This window comes from Podarcis muralis, chromosome 13 (genome assembly GCF_964188315.1).
Source record: "Podarcis muralis chromosome 13, rPodMur119.hap1.1, whole genome shotgun sequence".
NCBI lineage: Eukaryota > Metazoa > Chordata > Lepidosauria > Squamata > Lacertidae > Podarcis > Podarcis muralis.
Window position 1 is genome coordinate 19201062 of NC_135667.1, and position 23107 is coordinate 19224168.

General features: G+C 48.7%; 1 protein-coding gene across 3 annotated transcripts; it reads left to right on the plus strand.

Moving 5' to 3' along the window:
* Positions 1-1573: 1573 nt before the first annotated feature.
* On the plus strand, positions 1574-22938 carry CDC42EP5 (CDC42 effector protein 5). Of its 3 annotated transcripts, XM_028751845.2 has the most exons (4): positions 1574-1895; positions 10265-10656; positions 11779-11913; positions 17153-22938. In XM_028751845.2, exon 4 carries the CDS (start codon positions 17153-17155, stop codon positions 17825-17827), a length of 675 nt encoding a protein of 224 aa, XP_028607678.2. In that variant the 5' UTR covers positions 1574-1895; positions 10265-10656; positions 11779-11913; the 3' UTR covers positions 17828-22938. The 3 variants fall into 3 exon arrangements, with proteins under 3 accessions (XP_028607678.2, XP_028607684.2, XP_077773207.1); XM_028751851.2 differs by lacking the exon at positions 11779-11913 and having other exon boundaries at positions 1578-1895; XM_077917081.1 differs by lacking the exons at positions 1574-1895; positions 11779-11913 and adding an exon at positions 1937-1961.
* The last annotated feature ends 169 nt before the right edge of the window (positions 22939-23107 follow it).

Consider the following 23107-nt stretch of genomic DNA (forward strand, 5'->3'; position numbering starts at 1 on the left):
TTATTCTGTGGAATTCCTGGTCACAAGATGTAGCAAGGACCACTGTTTGAGATGGCTTAAAAGAGCGTAAGCTCATATTAAGTATATGAGCCACATTCAAGGGCAGCATGTGATTGAATACATAATACAGAACAACTGTAGGAGAAGAAAGCTAGTACCTTCTTGCCCCCTTCTTTGTTTTGGGGGTGCTTCCCATGGACATCAGGGATGCGGGTGGCACTGTGGGTTAAACCACAGAGCCTAGGACTTGCCGATCAAAAGGTCGGCGGTTCGAATCCCCGGGACAGGGTGAGCTCCCGTTGCTCGGTCCCTGCTGCTGCCAACCTAGCAGTTTGAAAGCACGTCAAAGTGCAAGTAGATAAATAGGTACCGCTCTGGCGGGAAGGTAAACGGCGTTTCTGTGCGCTGCTCTGGTTCGCCAGAAGCGGCTTAGTCCTGCTGGCCACATGACCCGGAAACTGTATGCCGGCTCCCTCGGTCAGTAAAGCGAGATGAGCGCCGCAACCCGAGTCGGTCACGACTGGACCTAATGGTCAGGGGTCCCTTTACCTTTTACCCGTGGACATCTGCTTGGCCACTGTGGGAAGGATGATGCCAACCTAGGTAGATCTTAGGTGTGATCCCATTAACTTCAAGGGGAGTTTTCCCCCTGTGTAATTTACAAGTGCAGGAGCCTTCAGCCCCACAACACAGGTGGGGGGTGCAGTTCCCTCCCCGACCCCCCCCCCCATGCTGGGGTTCCAATTGTTGGCAATTGGTGTTGAAAAAACAAAACAAACCCCATCTTGCACTTAAGTGTACAGATGCATAACCAACATGCTGTGTAGTTGGGCTCTTGTGTTCTTAACCCTCCTTTACATCCCACCCAAAAACAAAACAAAAACCACCATCTGGAAGGACGCCCCCCCCCACTGCGCTCCTATCCCCCTTTCCTCAATTTCCATCCTCCCCTCACTTTTCTTAACTGCTTCACTGTCGCTTCACACATTACAAGACACACACACCCCACACACACAACGCTTGCATCCTGGCCGTAACCGTTTTGCTGTCAATAACCCTCACCGTCGCTCTTGATAAAGTTTGTGAAATGAAGAACAGCGCAGTGAATGAGTGACCCTACACATGCGTGCAAAAGGGCCGCTTGCTCCCAAGCCCTGGGAGGATGCGGCTGGCCGCGCCACGCTAAATAACGCCGCAGTAGCCACGCGTCCCTGCAGCGCGCGTGTGTGACACGTGAAGCTGCGCACGTGTGAAGCGGCCGCCAGTATCTGCCTTCTCTCCCCCATTATCTAGGTTCTGTTTCTTTTCTCCATCTAGTCTCTGCCCCATTCTCCCGTTCCTGTGCTGGGCTCCCCTCCCCTTTCCCCTTCTCACATTGCCACCAAACCCCCTCTCTGTTCTCCCTCTCGTCTCCTATCAGTTCTCCCAATTCCTCTTTCACTCCCCCCACTTTTCCCATCTGGAACTGATTATTCTCCCTGGGAAAGGAACTTTCAGGAAATTCCATCCTAGGGTTGGGTTAGCCGCCGGGGTGGGGGCGGGAAGGGAGAGGGGAGGGGGGGTTAAACCCCTTTTCCAGCATTAACTTTCTTCAGTTCTCCCACCCGCCTCCATTCTGAGTTCCGCAGTCTTTTTTTTTCCTCCGGCTACATCGTGTGTGTATCCTTAAGCTTTCCCAAGAGCAGCCTTTATTTTATTTTTTAGTTATTGATCATGCAATCCTCTTCCCGAATTCGTCCTGGTATATCCCTTTAAGAAAGTGGAGCAAGGAAGGGAAAGTGGGCGCGGCGTGAGACCCGCCCGTCCCTTTTAACCTCTGGCTTGCCAGAGCTGTAAAGCGGAGTTGAGTAGCTGAGCCGAGTGGTTGGAACTTTTTGCTCGAGAGATGGAAAGAGGTACGACGGGTCGCCCCCCGGAGAGTTTCGTGGGCCGGGACTCCTGGGTTCCTTTCTGTAAAGGGCGTGAGTAGGCTCGAGAGTCCCGGGGCTCCGTTGGAAAATATAGGGGAAAGGGACAGGGAACCCCTGATTCTCTGGGAAGGTAGTGTTGCCTAGTGGGTTAGAAGCGGGGATACTCTCTTGAAGAGCAATTGGTTTGGGAGCCAGGACTCCTGGGTTCTCTGGACTACTGGGCTGGAACCACGGTGTGGATATTGGGGCGGTTCCTCGCCAGAGACTCAAGACTCCTGAGTCTTGAGGAAAGGAAGCGTGGACTAGTGGTTGAAGCCACAATGACTGGGAGCCAAGAAAGGGAGTGTAGAGTAGTAATGAGTTAGAATCTGGTCGTGGGAACGTTTCTAGAGACCAGAGGAGATCTGCGGGCAGCCTGAGTTCTGTGCTCCCTATGTCCATGCGTTGGGTCTGGCTGGGAGAGGAAGTGTGGATTAGAATTGCCTGTGGATGACTAACTTGTGAGCAAATGGGGTGAGCCAGGGAGAAGAGGCTGTAAACAGAAGGAGAGAAGTTAATCACACACAAATCATCCAAAGGCAGAAGATACCCGGTTAGGAAGGAATTGATGTCAGGCAGTGGGAGGCCGGCTAGCGCTGGAGGGAACTGCATTCGGAAAAGGTACCTGCACACCTTCTGAACATGCGCATGTTCACACTTGCAGGGGAACATGAGCAAATGTGTCAAGAAGGGTCGTCCTGAAGGATCCAGTCCCTTTTAGGAAGGCTATTGGCTGTTTTGTATTGGGCTGAAAGGTTCATATGTGTATTTGTATGCACAGCTCAGGATTGTGTGGGTGAGCAGTGATGCACATGGCTGGTTCATACATAGGACACGTGAGTTTCGCACAGTGATGTGGGGACAGTCAGTTTCCCAAGCCTTGGTTTTGTTTGGCGGAAAAATCTCCTAAGTCGATCAGTAACAATTAACAGGTGCCGGTTGCAGTACAGTGGTACCTCAGGTTACATATGCTTCAGGTTACATACGCTTCAGGTTACAGACTCTGCTAACCCAGAAATGGTGCTTCAGGTTAAGAACTTTGCTTCAGGATGAGAACAGAAATCATGCTCCGGCGGTGCGGCGGCAGCAGGAGGCCCCATTAGCTAAAGTGGTGCTTCAGGTTAAGAACAGTTTCAGGTTAAGAACTGACCTCCGGAACAAATTAAATACTTAACCCGAGGTACCACTGTATAGATATCGGGCAAGCTTGGCAGTTCTAGAGTTTTGGGCTTTGTTCACCAAATACAAGTAAATTAAACATGCTGAATTAAGTGACTAGAGCATCAGAAATTTTCCTCAGGCATGTTACCTAATTAGGCAAACTAGCCTAATTATCCAATTCAAAATTTCCCAGAAAAATCCACATTGCTGGTTGTGAAACAGTGCGCGCTTGTGTGTAAAAAGTCTTCAGAGTTTTGAGTTGTCTGTTATTGGGCTGACAGTGCTGTGCAGAGGTGTGGATTTTCCTGTATTCCTGCTGTGTGCATATGTAAAATCATTGATCTGCATTTGGCAAGGCCCATCCACTTTCCCTGGCGAAACCTGCTCAGTTGGGCACAAGCCTATGCCTTTGAGGATCACATGGCGCACAGCATGTTCAAAGCGTGTTCCAGGTCTCCAGGGCGCTTGGCGGGGGAAGGGTGCCGCAGATCCTCCGCTTGTTATATAAATTTGGATTCCTGTTGCTGCTGATTGAATTGCAGTCATGTGGTTCGTTGTCCCTGCTTGCCTAGTTAATTGATTTTTGTGTTTTGTTTTTGGTATTGCGGCTCCTATTGATTTATTTCTCTGTGTCTCTCTTTTAGTGCTGCTGGTGTTAACTCAGCTGTCTTTTTAAAAAAATGAGGTTCGTTTACAATGTTTTGATACATGATCTGCTTTGATTCCTTATTCCTCCTTGATTCTCTGCCCACACTAGACTTTGCTGTTTCCCCAGAGAAATCGGAGATCTGGCTTCTCTTCCCCTTATCAGTGGGTCTCAACCTGTGGGTCCCCAGATGTTGTTGGACTACAACTCCCATCATCCCTGACCACTGGTCATGCTGGCTAGGAATGATGGGAGTTGTAGTCCAACAACATCTGGGGACCCACAGGTTGAGAAAGACTGCAAGAGAGTCCTACAGAATCGGACCCAAGTTCCATCTAGCCCAGCATCCTGTTTTCAAGGATGCCTCCAGAACCCCTTAAGCAGAACACAAAGGCAAGAGTTGTTCCCTGTTTGTCTCCAGAGATAGCCTTCCCCTGAACATGGAGGTTCTATTTAGCCGGCATGGCTAATGCAGCCTTTGGATTCTACTGGGAGGAGTTATACATGCTGTGCTTTAGCCTCGTGAAATTGCTCCTGTCAGCATGAAATGCTTGCGTCAGAGGAAAGGCTATTGCTCTGAAACAGAGCACCTGCTTTGCATGCAGAAGATTCCAGGTTTGTTCCCCGACATCTTCAGGCCAGGCTGAGAACACCCCTATGGAAAGCCTTGGCGAGTCCCTGCCAGTCAGTGTAAACAGTTCTGAGCTAGGTGGACCCATGATCTGACTCTGGATTAGGTGCTTGTGCAAGGTGAGTGAGCTGTTCTACTCCCCCTTCTTAGCAGATGGGGAAGCTGAGGTCAGGAGAAAACTTGCCTTCGAGGAAACCAGTGTGTCCTTGACCAAACAGGGAGTTGAAACCAGAGGTGAGCCGCCATCTTTTTATAGCATCACCGATGTATGTCCCACTTAACAGAATAGCATGAGCAAATCAAACAGACCCCTGCCCCAAGGAGCTTGCAGTCTTGCATTGGACATGCTGTTTGTTGGGCCAGATCCGCCGCGCCTCACTGTGACTCTAAACAGCCCCCTACTCATCCCAGGATCCAGCCAAACCCTTCCACCCCATCCTCATCGCTAGACCTTCACATGTTAGCATTTGGCGGGTTGCTGGACTTTGGGGTCTGATCCCAGACGGGCTGCTATTTAACTCTCAGCAATTTCCTACAAGGAAGCCCTTTTGGTGTACCAAAGCAGGTACGTAGGCAAAATGCTGTGTGCATAGGAGGCAGTTGTTGCAACTGAGCAGAGCTTTCTTCCACAGCTTGTTGGACCAGTCTTGAGGTGGCTCCTGGTTCCCAGTTCCTTATTTGACACTGCAGCCTGAATAAGAACAAGTTGCCAAACCCCTGCGCCCCAGAATAAGCTTTGGTCACAACCTCCCTGAACAGGAGGTCCCCTCTCAGTTGTATTTACACCCTGTGTAGCTGCCGAACTCTGGAGCAACCTCTAGACACAGGATTTCCCCACTTTCCTTACACGAAAGCAACTTGGATAAAGTGGTTCTTGTATTTCAGAGACTAGAACCCATTTTGAGAGTTCAGGAATTGCACCTAAATTTCTTACACACACACACACACACACACACACACACACACACACACACACACACACGGAGCGTAAGAAGATTTTGCTGGATCAAGCCAATGGCCCATCTAGTCTAGCATCCTGTTCTCACACTGTTCTCACATCTCACAGATGTCTGTGGGAAGGTGGTGAGCATGTCCTGACTGCAGCAACCCTTTCTCCCTTTGTGATTCCCAGTCAAAACCCAGTTTCCCTGAAACGCTTCGCTGTGGTCCAGGCCTATGGTCTCCCTATTCCTTTTTTTATCCCATCGTGGATAGAGATCAATCAATGAGTCACATGGCAATGCATCATTTTGCTGACGCATCAGTGTGCGGGGGAACAGAAAGGAAGCATTTCAGATAACAGCAAATTGAACAGCTAAGACCCTGATAGCAGAAACATCCATGGGCGGAAAATGCCATTGACTTTATGAAATTGGAGCAGGAGCGGTTAGGAGGCAGCGCTCTCTGCTCCTCTGATGAAGGTCCAAGTTTGCTGAAAGAGCATTCACCCCCCTTTTTGCTTATATTTTCTAAAGGAACAAAAAGTCACGCACACGGTTCCAGTAAACTTAAGGAGAAAACTCTTAATTTGTCTTGTTGATGACCTTTTCCAGTACTCAATAAAAACTCTCCTGTCCCAGTCCCTCATCCTCTGCTGCTGCCAAAATCTCCCATTATTTGCTAATTGTTATCTTCAGGTCATGTTACTGGCTGCTGTCGCCTCCACCCCCTTAATCGACAATTCTTTATCATTCCCCCAATATTTTGCCTCGCTCAGGCTCGTGGCTGGAAAATGCCTTAATTCGTTGTTTTTTTCATCTAGTCTCATTCTTGGAACAATGTTTTCTAGCCTCGTTGGACGGAAGGGAGTTTCAGACTTCTGTGCAGCGGGGTTTTCAGAAGGCCTTGAAGATCTGCCCTTTCCAATTGGCCTTCCAGGAGTGATGTTTTCTTGGTTGGGCTGCGGCCATGTTTTCCTGGCTTTCTTATTCTCGTGAGGAGATGGGCCAAGCTATTTCTGGTTTTAAAACGTCTGTGTTAACTGTTTCTTTTTCTTCTGCTCCTTCTTGGCTTTATGGCTGTAAAGCCACCTTGGATGGGCATTGTCCAAAAAAAAATAATGCCTAAAAATAGTTTCAAATAAATGACATTATTTCTAAATCAGGGGTGGGATTGAGAAGTGGGGACCAGAGTGCGGTATGTAGGCCAGATGTGGCCTGATCCTTTATGCGATTGAGCCCCCTCTGTTGGCTCCATCCTTCAAATGTAAATACAGTGGTACCTCAGGTTACAGACGCTTCAGGTTACAGACTCCGCTAACCCAGAAATAGTACCTCAGGTTAAGAACTTTGCTTCAGGATGAGAACAGAAATCGCATGGCAGTGGTGGGAGGCCCCATTAGCTAAAGTGGTACCTCAGGTTAAGAACAGTTTCAGGTTAAGAACGGACCTCTGGAACGAATTAAGTTCTTAACCCGAGGTACCACTGTAGCCCAATAAGGGAGACTGTGTGGTGTAGTGAGTGCTGAAGTCGGACCTGAGAGACGAGGATTCAAACCCTCCGCTGGGCCATGAAGCTCACTGGGGGGACCTTGGGTCAGTCGCTGCCTCTCAGCCTAACCTACCTCACAGGGTTGCTGTTGGGATTAAATGAGATGGGGGAGAACCTGGTATGCCATCTTGAGCTCCATGGGGGTTGGGGGGAGAAGGTGGGATATAAATGTAATAAATAAGATGACCAGCAGATTTCTCAAAACCTCTGAGTGCTGTTTTTTGTTTTTGTTTTTAGCCATGATTTCATTCCTAAAATCTAAATGTTAGGACTGCTAGCAAGACCAACCTCTTTAGCAAATGCTCAGCCTTCTGCCTGGTGTTCTAGCTTGAAGGCAACACACACGGCCCCTTGCACTTGCCGCCTGAACTGGCCGTCGTTCATTCTTCCACCTCAGGAATCTGCCACAATATTCTGGTGGGCTGTGTGTGCCCCATCCTGACATACCAGGGCATGGGTAGGCAAACTAAGGCCCGGGGGCCAGATCCAGCCCAATCACCTTCTAAATCTGGCCTGTGGACGGTCCGGGAATCAGAGTGTTTTTACATAAGTAGAATGTGTCCTTTTATTTAAGATGCATCTCTGGGTTATTTGTGGGGCATAGGAATTCATTCCTCCCCCCCCCCAAAAAAAATATAATCTGGCCCCCCACAAGGTCTGAGGGACAGTGGACAGGTCCCCCGCTGAAAAAGTTTGCTGACCCCAGTACTAGGGCATAGAGAAATACTAACTTTTTTCTTAAAGCCTTATCTGAATGATGTTGCCATTAGATGAGGAGCAAAGATGTCTGGTGGGGGTGGAAGAGGAGGAGGAGAATAGCGGCCGCTGTCTCCTAGGATTGCCCTCTTGTCTATCTCCCCCATTTTTTTGTCTACTTCAGTGTTAAACATAAGCTTTGAACCTGATGCTCATAAATAGAGATAAAAAGTTCTTGACTCTATGAGATTTATCGGTATGTGCAACGACCTCCTTCACCCCTTGCGTCCCACATACGGACATAGATCTGCCTCTCGAAAGGTTGTTTTTCTTAAAGCTGACTAATCTTAGCAGGCGATCGCGCCTCCCCCTTTAAACCATTCATCTCCAAACTCCTCTCCTTTCAACCAGCCGTCCTTCTCCCAATCTTTGCTTTTTGTCTGTGCCCCCATGGCTACATCCATCCATCCACACTCTGGGAGGACTGCAGATCTCCCTCCATCTGACTGTCAGTGCACAAACTCTAAAAAGAGGATTCCTGTGGCAGAGAAGTAAGTCTGGGAGCTCCACCTGTTGATCTTCAGCCCAGTCTTCCTTGATCCCAGTTGCATAAAGGGTATACCTGATGGCAAAGGGAATACGTTCTGCACAAAAACAAGTGTCCTTCTATATTGTTGCACAGGGACGCAGGTGGCGCTGTGGGTTAAACCACAGAGCCTAGGGCTTGCCGATCAGAAGGTCAGCGGTTCGAATCCCCGCGACAGGGTGAGCTCCCGTTGCTCGGTCCCTGCTCCTGCCAACCTAGCAGTTCAAAAGCACGTCAAAGTGCAAGTAGATAAATAGGTACCACTCCGGCAGGAAGGTAAACGGCATTTCCGTGCGCTGCTCTGGTTCTCCAGAAACGGCTTAGTCATGCTGGCCACATGACCCGGAAGCTGTACGCCGGCTCCTTTGGCCAATAAAGCGAGATGAGCGCCGCAACCCCAGAGTCGGCCATGACTGGACCTAATGGTTAGGGGTCCCTTTACCTTTACCTTTATATTGTTGCACACTACAGAAGTTGAAAATAATCCCTTGGCTTGCTTAATAATAATAATAATAATTAATAATAATCATATCCATGCTTCATCAGCACATCCCACAATGGGTTAATGGTATTTAAAATTCAGAATTAAATGTAGCTGGAAGATTATAGTCACAGGTATAGGGGGGTCCTGAAAACACACATCTCAGGTGTCAAAGGCCAGGGTAAAGAGGTACAGTTAAGATCAAGATACCAGGGTTATCTGGCTCAAAACTTGTTTTCAATGCTGTTGGTGGCAGGATTCTGTGGTGATCATCAGCCACAGGTTCATGACAAAGGGGAAAGTGCCTCTGGCCTCCCATAATGCCTTGCACCGTAAAGTAACTGCATTCAAAGTTTCTGACCCTCCTCCTGGCAACACCTGGAATTAAAGAGAAGGCCGCAGGGTGCAATTTTATGGTAGGTTTGCCTCCTGTGACACAGAGTCCCTGCAAGAAGAGAGCCTGTGCTTCAGTAAGAGGAGCTGCATTGCAAGCCCTCCCCTTACTGCTCTACTTTTCTGCTTGCGGGGAGCCTTTTACATGGGACTTGGGAACCAGTAAGATCTCTTAACACGTTCTCTCCTCATATGTATGGTTCTTGCCTATTGTTGTGTGCCAGTGAGATGCACCTTAGGTGCCAAGGAAACTCTAATTATGCCGATATGCTTAGATTTTGTGATGAGCATGCTTTGCTTAATTTTGAAGGTAGCGGTTGAGTTTTATGCAAAAATTGCACCCTCTACCATCCACTGAGCAGTTAGAATAAATTGGGCATAAGGAGACCTTTAGTGAAGGAAAAGGTGATAGTGTATATAGCCTAGAAAAATGGGAACCATCAGCAAAACCAATCATGAGGGCAAGAAACCTTTTTTTTTTTAAATGAATGTTGAGGTTTTAAATTCTAATTGCACAGAACCTACAGCCTTGGGTTTATCTTTCTTATCCATACATTAATGCCCCCCACAGTCATGTGGTACCCCACTCCTCCATTCTTTCCAATTGCATCACCCTTCCTGGTTGTCTTTTGTGTCCCTAGCCGCTCCATTATCTTTTCTGTTTGATTTTCTGTGCATAAGTTGTTGCCCCCATATAGCTTAGGGCATCCTTTGCCTTCTCCATCAGTCTTCTTCCATCTCTCCCCCCCTCCATCTTGCTCCCAGTTGTCTCTCCCCTGTTCCCTTCCACCATCCTCCACTTCAGTTTCCCTCTTTCCATACCTCCTCGCTGTTGTTTTTTCAACATGCCACTTTTGTTTTAAAGCCACATGCTTCCTTTCTCAAATTCCCTTCTTTGCAGCCCTCTGCTCTTTCACCAATCCTCCTCAATCCGGCGCTTAGCCTGGTTTCCAAACACGCCAACCAAGTCCGGAAGTTCAGGAATGCAGTGAACTTTATAAGGCAATGGAGAGGCTTTTTGTGTTTTTCAAATTTCCTCTCCCCTCTTCTTGGGACAATATTTTTTTTGGCTCCTGGATCCCAAGCGTTCCCTCTCCACCCCCCACCCCCCACCCCGGATTTGGGGCTTGTGTCTCCCCCCCCCCCCCCGCTCTTTCTTTTCTTTGGGGCAAGCGGTGTGTTTGGTTTTGCTTGAGCTTCTGACATCTACGATTTCATCTTTCTAATGCAGGTATAAATAAATAAAATTCCGGGCCACCACCCAAGAAGGGAGGAGTGAAAACTCGTGACGAAGAAGAAGTGGGTGAAAGAGAGAGAAAGAGAGGAGTGTGAGAGGCGGACAAATGAAAGGAGAGAGAAAAGAGGAAATTTTGCTGGGGATTTCTGAGAACTGCGAGCAAACTTCCCGGACCTAGCTAGACAAAAGTGGCGACAGGATCCAACTGCAAATATCCAGGGAAGGATATACGCTTTTTGTGGCTCTGGTTCACTTGGCACTGCCTCTTGGCGGAGGCAGCGGATCGGGGCAACTACAAAAGCAGGAAGAACGACCGGGACAGTCCTGTGAGTCACCCCGAGCTGTGGGGGAAAGGAAAAGGACGTTGGAGTGTTTTCTTTGCAAAGGTGAGTTTCGCTAGCGCCTGAGAGCTTCTAAGCAATGCTTTGTGGTGGCTGACAGCTCTCAGCCGACTGCTGCGAGTCAGAAGGCGAGAGAGCGCAGCAGGCTGTCTGGACTCCTGAGTTCCCGGAGACAGGATTGTGGGGTCAGCAGGGAGTGGCTGCCAGACAGGCCTTATGGGCTCCCCCCCAAGGCAGGGTGGGATTTAGCGGTTTCGAGCCAGCCGGCAGGGAAGTAGGATTCCTGGGTCCTGTAACAGAGGACTGGGGTTTAGGAGCCAAGGCACAGGAAATCTGGAAGAGGTGGGGAAAAGCTGCAGGGTTCCTGAGTTGTGTTGTGGGGCTGGGGCTTGAGTGAGGTGGGCAGGTTTGGGTGGTTCTCCTCGAAAGGTGGGGTGGGTGGGTGGAGATGGTCTTCAGCCCTTGGGTGCCTCATCCCAGGAGAGAAGGGGGCGGGGTGGGAGAAGCCACCATTTGTGTAGCAAAAGGGGTGTGTGTCTGGCAAGAGGAATGAGTGAGTGGCCATAAATCAAAGAGCGGCTGGGCTGGGAGCAGGAGAGGGTGTTGGCTGGGGCTAAAGTAAATAGGCCCCCTAGCCTGAGCTTCTTGGCATGCTCTCCAGAGGCAATCAAAAATCCTGGCTTGCAGCTAAACCTCCCCTATGCCCCCTTTCTTGACCCCCCTCCTAAAGAACCCAGGAGTCCTGGCTTTCCCCCACCCCTGTAAGCCTCCAATCAGTGTAGGGGACCTAATTTGCACCCAGGCCCTCATCATGCTGAAACCCCCCCATATCCCACCTCTCAGCCAGCAAACCCACACGTTCAAACACCCACGTTGGTTTCGCCACTACCACAACAACCCAATTAAATCCTGTCCCTTTCCAAGAAGAGCCCTGGCTCCCAAGCCCTTCGCTGGCACTTTGTATTCACTGTTCTGTTCCAGGGAACCCAGGTGTCCGGGCTAAATGGCTCTGCCCCATCACATCCCCCCTCCCCTCCCCCTCCCCCGATTCCCGATCATTTCCTCAACCTCGGCCACATCTGAGCCTTTCAAAGGACTTCATTCCATTTACCAAAGGAAATTCCGTCATCGTACTCCGGGGCTCGTAACCATATCTGTCATCCGCAGAGATGGGAAACATGGACGGGAAAGGAGGGAATAGATATCTTCTCCCAAGAGGCTGGAGCATAAGCCTCTCTGGGTTTGTGCCAGGACCACGTCAGACCCCAGCCCTTCTGGATCTCAGCTGTTCCCCGTCTCCCTGTTAAGTTATTGCATGCACAATTGATGAGTTATAGTGCGTGCTCCCAAGAGTCCACTTTTGTTGGGGGGGGGGTTTATTGTGGCATTATCCCCTGCTCTCCCCTCCCCACACCCCTTGCCTGAAATCAGCCTTGCGTAGAGAAAACTTCCCGTCCACAAACTGCCCCCCGCTTCTTATTAGCTAACTTGTCCGCACAGACTATGTTGGTCAACCGGGGCATTCATGAAAAACAAACAAGTTATCACAACGTTTTCCCTGCTAGTCGCCTGGAGGCGAGTCTGAATTTGACACAGGTGACCAGGCGAGTAGCTGTTGGCAAGCTGGATTTGTGAATGCAATCTCTTTTATGCTTGGGAGAATACTTCTCCCACCACCCCCAAAACAAGCCTGACTTCCAATGTAGTTTTCCCAGTACAATTCTGGTTGTTATATGTATACTGTTAGTGCAAGTGTTGCTTGATAGATCCCTCCTGGACTGCAGTTAATGACACAAGTGCCACATCTCTTTCGCATCCACTGGTTACCTGCACCATTTAGTGATGTTCCGTTCTTCTGTTCTTTTAAAAGCCACCTTTTGAATTTGTCTTCCTTCTCTGCCTATCCCGGGACTTGGCTGTCTTCATGTAAATTCTGGCTTAGAAGGAGGAGAGCATACTGTACATTTAACCAGGGTCACATTGACCAGGCTGGGCTTCCCATCCTACCAACTTTTCTATCTCTCACCCACCAGCCCAAAAACTATATCCAGTGGAGCATTGCACTGTTGTTGCTGGCTCAGGGTTGGTGTTTATCATTTATGGCCCTCAGGGTGGGAGATACGCCAGTTCAGGCAAAGAGCACTTTGGCAGAAGTTATACGATGGATGCAGCCACTTTGAAGCGGTCAGTTCACCAAAGCTGCCTTGAACTTCAACAAAATCTGAAGCTAAGCAGGGCTGGATCTGGTGGAAAGATCCACCTTGCAGCCCTGTCTAGTCTAGGCTGGGTTGTGTTCCATAAAGTCCAGTAACGGTAGTGATAAGTAAAACATACACACAGTGCATTGCTGACTTAACCTAAGCAGTGAAGCTGGGTCTCTGCCCCAAGGGCTTTACAGTATAGTCTTGACAGTGGGGAGAGGTAGCTAAGGGGAATAAGGGATGGACAGAGTCAAGAAGAGATGGCTGTGAGGGCCATGCAACCAGAGCTCAACCTCAGAGCAAGGGGGAGGGGACCATTTCAGCTTGGGGGCCACATTCTCTTCTGTGGAGCCTTCCAAGGGCCACATGCCAGTGGTGGGCGTGGCCAGGAGAGAAAGTGGGTGGAGCCAGTTTGCCACATAACCCTCTCTTATTCTCTTTCTAGGCTGGCAAGAAGCATTATCAGAGTTCAAAGACTCTCCAGCCAGGCAAAAACACAAAGGGAGGGTGCAAAAGAGGGTCTGTGAGGGGTGTGGCTTGGGGAGAGTCTTGAGGGCCATGTAGAGAGGCCTGGAGGGCCACAATCAGCCTCTGGGCCTGAGCTGCCCTACAGACATACAGTGGTACCTCGGGTTACATACGCTTCAGGTACCCAGAAATAGTGCTTCAGGTTAAGAACTTTGCTTCAGGATAAGAACAGAAATCGTGCTCCGGCAGTGTGGCAGGTACCACTGTAGCTCAGTATTTATTTATTTTTTATGGAATTTACTGACCTCCAAAAAAACATATGTTGGTTTCCCCCCTGCTGCTTTTCCAGCAGAAAGCTGTGCCCAAAGCAGTTTGGAGCACATAGGAAAATAAGTGAAAGAAGCAATGCATAATGGAAGAGAAACCATCAGCATATCTAACCACTCAGTATATAAAAAAAATTAGTTGCGCCAAATATTGGCGTCTGCCCCCACAGTTGAGGGATGCATTTCTGAGGCATGACGAAGAACCAGCATTTTATCTAAATGTTGGTGGAACTTAGTGAGCAGGCAAGATTTAGAACCACTAGACTTTGTCTGTTATTGTAGATTTTTAATGCACATATCGTGGGTTTTTTAAAAGTGAAATTTCCCTTGTACGGAAAGGGCCCAGTCCTTCCCCATTCCAGGTTTTTTTGGTACCTGAAGAGTTAAGAGCTGGCTAGGAGATTGGCAGCCAGCTACCTTCCTGTGTTCTGCTGGAAGGGTGTGGTGTTGAGTGGCTGAGAGGAAGGGATGCTGGCAGCCAGGACTCCTGGGTTCTTTTCTCTCCTTGCCTCCTAATGTGTTTGGGTTTCTCTTTCTCTCCCACCTGTGCTGACTCGACTCTCCCTCCCTGCCCTTTTTTCCACTTCTGTCAGCGCTTTCTGATCTTCGGAGCTTGCCGGCTTTCTTCTAACTTGGCCTCCACCTCCTCCATGTTGTCCTCCTTCTCCTCCCCTCCCCAGGACTTGCCCAGACTATGTCTCCTACCCCCAGTGCAGCTGCGTTGTTCCCCATTAAAGCATGAATCATCCCTGGCTCTTAGATCATCACACCTTAGATCATCACATGCAATAGGCAGGCAGCACCCAGGAGTCCCACCTTCCTGTGTGTATCTCCAAAGCACCATCCATGTCAGGGCCAGCCCAAGACATTTTGACACCTGAGGCGGACCCCAATATAGCTCCCCCCTCCCTGCCATGGAAGAAGGGGGTTAAGGGATGCAGGTGGAGCTGTGGGTTAAACCACTGAGCCTTGGGCTTGCCAATCAGAAGGTCGGTGGTTCGAATCCCCATGACGGGGTGAGCTCCCGTTGCTCGGTCCCTGCTCCTGCCAACCTAGCAGTTTGAAAGCACGTCAAAGTGCAAGTAGATAAATAGGTACCGCTCCGGCAGGAAGGTAAACGGCGTTTCCCTGCGCTGCTCTGGTTCGCCAGAAGCGGCTTAGTCATGCTGGCCACATGACCCGGAAGCTGTCTGCAAACAAACGCCAGCTCCCTTGGCCAGTAAAGCGAGATGAGCGCCACAACCCCAGAGTCGTCCACAACTGAACTTAACGGTCAGGGGTTCCTTTACCTTTACCTTACATCGAGAACGGGGGGGGGGGGAGGGGGGAGAGAAGGATCAATGTCAGGATTTGCTCCCCCAGTGAACACTGCCGCTCATGGGTGAGCCAGCCCTTCTTTACGAAATCATTTTTATTTGATTTTACCAATATAAAATTATAACAATCCAAATGCTTATCCATATATAGAGATTACTCTGAATCTCAAGACTTCCCACCACCCCCTTCATGGGTCCTATTGTCAGCATTTACAACTGCACATTATTCGATAATCTACATTTTATATCAATCCATATTGTCCATAATATTTGTTACGTTACAGGCGAGATTAAAATTCTGCTAATGTTTTCCTCTGCTTGCAATGGTCTCTTAAATAGATTATAAATTTTCCCCATTCCTTTTTAAAGATTTTGTCCTCTTGCTTCCTGAGCTTTATGGTTTTGCCATTTCTGCTTAGTCCGTCAGCTTAGCTTGCCATTCCTCCCTGATAGAGACCCTTTCTTCTTTCCATCTCTGGGCTAGTAGCACATGGGTGAGCCAGCCTTGATCCATGTGTCTGGCACAGTACAGAGTACAAAAACAGGTAGGTCTTTCCTCTGAGGCACTTAAAAGTTGGACAGGAGGGAAATTGAGGTAAACAGGGAGAGAATGTGTTCCCTTCAGCTACCCACTCTGGGGCTCGGTCCCCAGGCTGTACTGATTTCTCCCATGCTTAAATCTGTGGTGTCCCGATGATCCCATTATCTTCAGCTGTCATCCTAACTAAACCCCACTTGTCTTTCACTTCTCGGCCTCTCGGTTTAGATCAAGTGTAGTAGCCAAAGATTTCCAGTCCCTGTCTTTTCCATTTTAGCAGTCCCCACCAGGGCCGGATTTAGGTTTGATGAGGCCCTAAGCTACTGAAGGTCCTTTATATGTCCAGCTGTCCTTTGTCAACAACAAATTGTCACTTTTTGTGTGTTGAATATATGCTATATGGTAATTTATGGACCTAATAGGTATCTAAAGCCATTTGCTATGCAACCAGTCCATGCAGAATGTAGGCACCCTATATATAGAAATGAGCAAACCAGTGATATTTTAGAGAGCAGGCTAGCAGGCGGGGCCCATTACTTACATCATAGGCAGCTACACAACACAAAACACTGTTGCTGTTATGTAGGTTTTATTTTATTTGTTTTTTATCATATATTTTGGAAATGTACATCCAGGTTTCTTTTTCCTTTAATTCTTTTGGGGGGCTCCCACTTGGGGCCCTAAGCTATACCTCGTTTAGCTTATATGTAAATCCAGCACTGGTCCCCACCCTTTTCCTCCATGCTCCACACCCCCAACCTTCTCCTTCTCTTAAGGAACCCAGGAGTCCTGAGTCCCAGCTCCCATGGCAACCTAGGCGTTCCTTCTTCTAGGAACGGGTTGAACAAGTTGCTGTCCTCTGGACTGCAAGAGTGGGAGCTCAGCACCCTCAGCTGGGGCAGGAACGGTTCCTGCCGTCACTCATCCCAGGCTCTGCTTCTGAAATCTCAGCCAGGAACTGGGGAAGGAGGGAAGGAGCCTCTGGTCCCTACCCTTAGTGCCAGTGGAGTGAAGTGGATTGATCAAGGATACAGACCTGGGTTTAAACCTCTGCTTGGTAATAGCCTCAGAATAAGTAGCAAATTCTCTGTGTAGCCTACCTTGTAGGGTTGTTGTGCAAATAAATTGGGGTAGCCCTCCATTGACCTTTTTGGAAGGAGGGGCAGGATACGAATCTGACAGAGATGAGGCAGCCGCCAATACAACTGCAAATTCTATATACAGTTGTACCTCGGGTTACATACGTTTCAGGTTACAGACGCTTCAGGTTACAGACTCCGCTAACCCAGAAATAGTACCTCGGGTTAAGAACTTTGCTTCAGGATGAGAACAGAAATCGTGCTCCGGCGGCACAGCGGCAGCAGCCGGAGGCCCCATTAGCTAAAGTGGTGCTTCAGGTTAAGAACAGTTTCAGGTTAAGTACAGACCTCCGGAACGAATTAAGTACTTAACCCGAGGTAACACTGTAGTTTTTAAAATGATTGTGGGGGGAGGGAATGAAAAGGGGGTTTCAACGTGTGTCTCCACAAAGCCCTGTATGGTAGGCTATGGTTTCCATTTTGTGGCTGGGGACCAAGATGGGCGAGTGAGTTGCCTAAGGTCAAGTGAGGACTATGCTGGCTCCGTTGGGAAGCTTCCAGCCCTTTCTCCTTCTCACACATTTCTCTTTCTCTCCTCTCCCCCCCTCCCCAGATGCCCATCCTCAAGCAGTCCCCTGTCTCCCACTCCAAGAAGCGGCCGCGTTTGGACCGGGCCATGATCAGCGCCCCCTTGGGCGATTTCCGGCACACGATGCACATCGGGCGCGGCGGAGATGCTTTTGGCGACACGTCTTTCCTCAGCAACCACGGAGGCTCCAAGGCCAATGGCCTGCCTCCCGATGTGTCCCCTGGGGCCTTCTCTAGCCCTGGAGATGCCCGCTTTGAACTGTTGTCTCCACCCGGGAGCGGGAACGGCATAGTTCAGAGCCCGGCGACGTCGACCCCGGATGGCAGCTTCATGGCCCTGCAGACCCCGGAGAAGGCAGAGCGGCAGAAGCCCTCTAACGGAAGGGACTGGGACCTGCCCCAGAAGTTCCCCTTGGAGAGCCCCACATTGGAACATGCCGAATCCCTCCTCTCTTTCCAGTTGGACTTGGGGCCTTCCATCTTGGACGATGTGCTGGGAGTGATGGACAAAGACTGGGACAGCATCAGAGGGCAGGAACAGGAACCGCTGAGGGTCGAAAGCTCCAGCCCAAAGGGGCACCTCCATCGCGGTGGTGAAGAAGACGAGGAGGAGGCAGAGGAAGAAGAGGAGGAGGAGGAGGAGGACGAAGGGCAGGGCTACAGTTTTGAGGATGAACAGGATGAAGAGATTGGACTATAGGAAAGAAGAAGAGCGGTATTGGTTTTGATCGCTTTGGTTTCTGTCCCCCACCCCAGCACTCCTCCTGCCCTCTTTTTGGCAGAATTTCTCAGCCCCTCTGATGTGAGTTGGTCTATGGGCCAAATGTTGTCTGCAGATGACTGCTGGTTGACCCATCCCAAAGAGCCATTGATCTCAAATCTCTCACGGTTGCGTTCAAGAGGAAAATGGACAGGGGCAGGCAGGCTGTACCTCCAGTGTGATTCTTGCCGTCTCCCTTCTCTTATGAGAGAAAAGCACTGTGCAACTGAGAAACACACACACACACTGACCAATTATTGTACTCTCCCTAGGCATGGGATGATACAGATATTTTGATGCATCTTGGTTATAAGGTGTCTCAGAATCCAAGGTTGTGCACCACTGATACCATCTCTGTCTCACCTTCCACTTCTCCGTTGTTTTATGCAACCATCCATCAGGCTACCTTGCCAAGGACGATTCCATCTCCTGCGCTTGTACTGTTGGTTTCAGTCTCTAAACCTGGAACTGTTTTTTGAGAGTGCTGGAAGGACAGGCGGGCTGGAAATAAATTGGCATGTTTATGGTTTATGGAAGGATGGAGGGAAGGAGGATCCACAGATATTCTGATGTACCTGTCCAGCTATTTAGTCAATCATTATGTTGTTCTATTACCCCACTAGCATATTTAGCAGTGTGAAGTTATCCCTGCTTATTTGCTGCCCACCACTTTCTTTTAATCTCATCCACACCTTGACCGTGGTGCTCTTCTATCTGTCCAGATACCCATTCACTGGCTACTTCTTTCTCTGCATTCAGTACATCATTGTATCTGTATACCCAGCAGCAGCAGGACTGACAACACTGCAAGGCCTCCCTGCTATTGGGGAGAGTGAAGAGGCTGCTTCAGGCAGCAGGTGCTGAGGGACAGAAGCTGCAGGCCTTGGCTATTCCTCCTGAGCCAGCAGACATCCCCCCTGTGTTGCCATGTGACCTGCCCTGAGCACCTAAATCTGGCTTGTTCCCTTGGAAATAAACTGCAAGTCAAGTTGGCTTCTGCAAGTCAAGCCGCCATCTTTGCCTCAGCAAAGGAAGACAATGTAGGGCAGGGCTTCCCAAACTTGGGTTCTCCAGCTGTTTTTTGGACTACAACTCCCATCATCCCTAGCTAGCAGGACCAGTGTTCAGGGATGATGGGAACTGTAGTCCAAAAAGAAGCTGGAGACCCAAGTTTGGGAAACTCTGATGTAGGGGAAGGAAGACAATGGAAGCTTTTGGAGAGGAAGTTGAGGGCAATGGGTCTGCTGTTTAAGGTGAAAGAAAGCAGAGGAGCTTTCTCACCTCCCTTCTCAAAGGGCCAGTCAAGAGATTATGGGATGGATGAAGGAAAGAGGAATGACTTGGGCGTAATGTGAACTGATGGTTGAGCAAAAGTGTAAACAATTTACAGTTCTTGGAATTGTTGGGCAATTCACTTAGTCACTGATGGTGGCTGTAACAATTGCCTGCAGGCAACTAAGCAGAAATGAGTTTCTGATGGTAAGAAAGGTGTGGGTTCCCAACCCCCCACCCCACCCCATTCTTCAGTCGACCAAAGTACCAAAATGACTAACAACGATACATGTGGGAAAGTGTGTTTACATTCTCTGTGTATATCTGTGTGCACACAAACACATGTTGTCTCATTAGTAGCTTTATGTAAACTTATTTGCCGATGGCCAAACTGGGAAATGCACAACTGAAGAAATAGCACACAATCTTTTATTTTTTGTATATTTTTTCGGTTGTTGCCATTTAAAGCTATAATGGGGTCAGGGTTGCATCAACAGATCACCTCTCCATCAAACATGAACTGGACAACCTTCTAAATTAAGTGCTTTAAAAGCTGGATACAATTTAGTAGGCTAGAGAGGATAATAACTGGAGGGGAATCTACTGGCTGATACTGACAGACCTTTTTTTAAAAAAATTTAAAAACCCCACAACCATCCCCTAATCATCTGTCCTTTCACCCCTCTGTTAAAAATAGCATTCTTATAGATGTTCTTGCCTTCCTAAACTCTCCTGCATGGATACTGTTGGCATAGGTAAAGGTAAAGGTACCCCTGCCCATACGGGCCAGTCTTGACAGACTCTAGGGTTGTGCGCCCATCTCACTCAAGAGGCCGGGGGCCAGCGCTGTCCGGAGACACTTCCGGGTCACGTGGCCAGCGTGACATCGCTGCTCTGGCGAGCCAGAGCCGCACACGGAAACGCCGTTTACCTTCCCGCTAGTAAGCGGTCCCTATTTATCTACTTGCACCCGGGGGTGCTTTCGAACTGCTAGGTTGGCAGGCGCTGGGACCGAGCAACGGGAGCGCACCCCGCCACGGGGATTCGAACCGCCGACCTTTCGATCGGCAAGTCCTAGGCGCTGAGGCTTTAACCCACAGCGCCACCCGCGTCCCGACTGTTGGCATAAATCTGTTTTAATTCGTGTCTTGTGTCTTGTCTCCTGAGCACAATATCAGCTGGTCCGTGGTGAGAAGTTAAGCTACCCCTTCACCAAATCACCAGTTGTCTCTCTTGTTCTATCTTTCCCACGTCTTCCTCTGGTGCCAACAACAACCTTTTCTTCATAAGCTTGCTAATCCATCATCAAACTCCTGTTATAGTGAGATAAATAACGTGGCAAGACAGCTTTAAGAGCTGGGAAACGATTGCTTTTTTATTTCCCTAGGTGCTTGCGGGTGTTTGTTTCTTACTTACGCTCTGTGTAACTTTCGCCAGATTCATTAATCACAGTTGAAAAGGTGTAACTGGATTGTACGGTGCCATCCATGCAGAATTCTTAACCTGCTGGTACAAAATTGCATTGCCCCAATGGGATTTTGCTGCTTCTTAATCTTCCCACATAATGGGGACAAGGCACCACTGTGTCAGTAAGAAAACTGAATGGTGGTGGCTTGTACGTTCTCACTGTCAACTCTGGGGCTAATAGCTCGTATCTCTGGATGGCCCCCTCTTCAGGTGGCATTTTTTCCTACCCAGATCTCCGTGCTCTTGTTAGTGAAACGGTGATTTTGAAATAAGTAGGAATTGATGGGCTGTTCTTTAATATCACCACCACGAACTGCACTTGTTAACGCCTTTTCTTGCCATGTGCGGTGATAAGATTTCCTTTTTAATGTATACAGTAGACCTACAACTTATTCCGGGGATCGTGCATAAACCCAAAATCGCATATAGTCAAAACGCATTGGGTGCAATAGCAGGTGGGATTGCCAAAGTTCCCCCACCCATGCCCCCCCTTTAACATATTTTCCCACCAAGTGCATAAAAGAAGAGGGTGGGGGGAGAGAGCAAGTTAAATGTGCATAAGTTGCAGGTCTAGTGCACTGCATCTCCCAGCAAGGGGCTACTTTAAAAGGGGAAGGGATGATTGTGAGGCTGGGGCTCATTGCCAGATAATTGGTGTGTAACGTGGACTTTTGGTGGATGGTGAGGAGGAACCTAGAGCTATCCAAGTCTCTCCATCTGGGAAAGGAGGGGAGGTTTTTAATATGTTAAGGAGCTCAAAGGAATTCAGTTGAGTTTCCCAGAAACTGAGTAGAGTCGAGTCAGTAGGGAGGGAAGCTCTGATCCCATAGAATGTCTAGACAGAGAAGTGCAATTTCTGGCCCTGCACATGTTTGGACTCTGGCATCATGGCCAATGGCCAGAGAAAATGGGAGTTGTAGTTCAGTAACATCTGGAGGGCTGCCAGTTCCCACTCAGTCTAGAACGCTCAGTCTCTGCTGGAGTTGTTTTGGGGTGAGGAGGTAGAGGACCGATAATCAGACCCTCAAGCCCACCTCCTGCTTCTCTCGAAAATCTTAGCCATATAATGCTCCACAGTGGCCTTCTAAAACCAGAATCTATGAGGTCTGTCGCAGAAAGCAGAGGATAGAATCCCCACGGCCCTCTATAATGAGCTCTGACTGCTTGGGCTTGCTGGATACAATCTGCAGCCGCCATTTATGAGGGCTGCTCAAACACACTGGTCTTCAGTGAATATGCACTGGGACCCAAAAGAGCAGTGGGTTGCTGGAGGAGGAGGAGGAGGAGGAGGAGGAGGAGGAGGAGGCAAGTAGAAAGATGGGTGGGGTAAAAAAGAAGGGGGAGAAAGGGGGAAAGTATATCTACGCTACCATCTAATAAATTTATTCCAAAGCTTGTTTCACTTTAATAGCTTCCCCACTCCCCAATCCTGGCAACTGTAATAAAGTGTTGCTTGATTGTTGTTTTCTGTGGGTGGGGGGAAATAACCTCTGTAGGACTTCTCTACCCAACGCCAAGTACACTACAACTCCCAAGGACTCCCTGGGAAAAAAGAATTACTGTTAAACCACCCTATCTGCAATGTGGATTTGCTCCAGAGAGGGGGGGGGGTCAGGGGGCCGTGCACATCCTGAAAATTGCGCAGGACAGAGCAAAAGCTGGGAACAGAGTTGGAGAAGCTTGTGGTTGTAGGAGACTGAGGAGCCTTTTAATTGGAGAGCTGGAATTCTTGTGGATTCCTTCTCTGAAGGGAGTGGGCAGTTCATTGGTTTTAAAATATATTTCCTGTTTTATGCCTTAACTTATTGCGTAACCTCAAGTTGTTGTCCTCTCTCACTGTGGACTCGCTCTTTTTTAAAAAAAGGGAAATGTGAAGAATGATTTCCTGCAGTGACCGTGTGTCTCTGATATATATATATATTAAAGTCATTCCACGCATGCATGAACAAGGTCCAGCCACAGACTGCAAGAGAGATGAGGGCTGGACTCTGATCTCTGTTCCCTTTGGGAGGGCAAAAGCTTTCGTTGTTATCCTCATTTATTCACCCCCCCACCCCCGATCTAAGCCTGAACCCTAGGTCATAGATGTCGCTGCCTTTTCGCAGTCCCTTTGATCAAGGCAGCAAGAGGGTTCTATATGTACATTTATTATTTTATAATAGCTCATTTTATGGATTCCTGTGTAAGAAAATGTCTATGTAGCATCTCCCCCTTCTTGAAATCATGTTAATTTTGATCCTACATAGCAGAATATTTGTACAGCAACCAAAGTGTTTGATATCTCTTGTAATTAAAAGCAAACTAGTTTCGGATGTTTTTCTCAGTCCTTCCCTCAATCCCTCTTCACAATCACAGTTCCCTACAGCACTGATGGTTGGTCGGTCAATGTGGGTTGGGTCCAGCACAGCAAGTTGATTCACTAAATTTTAATACCTTATTATATATATATATATATATATATATATTTTAAACTCCTTCGAG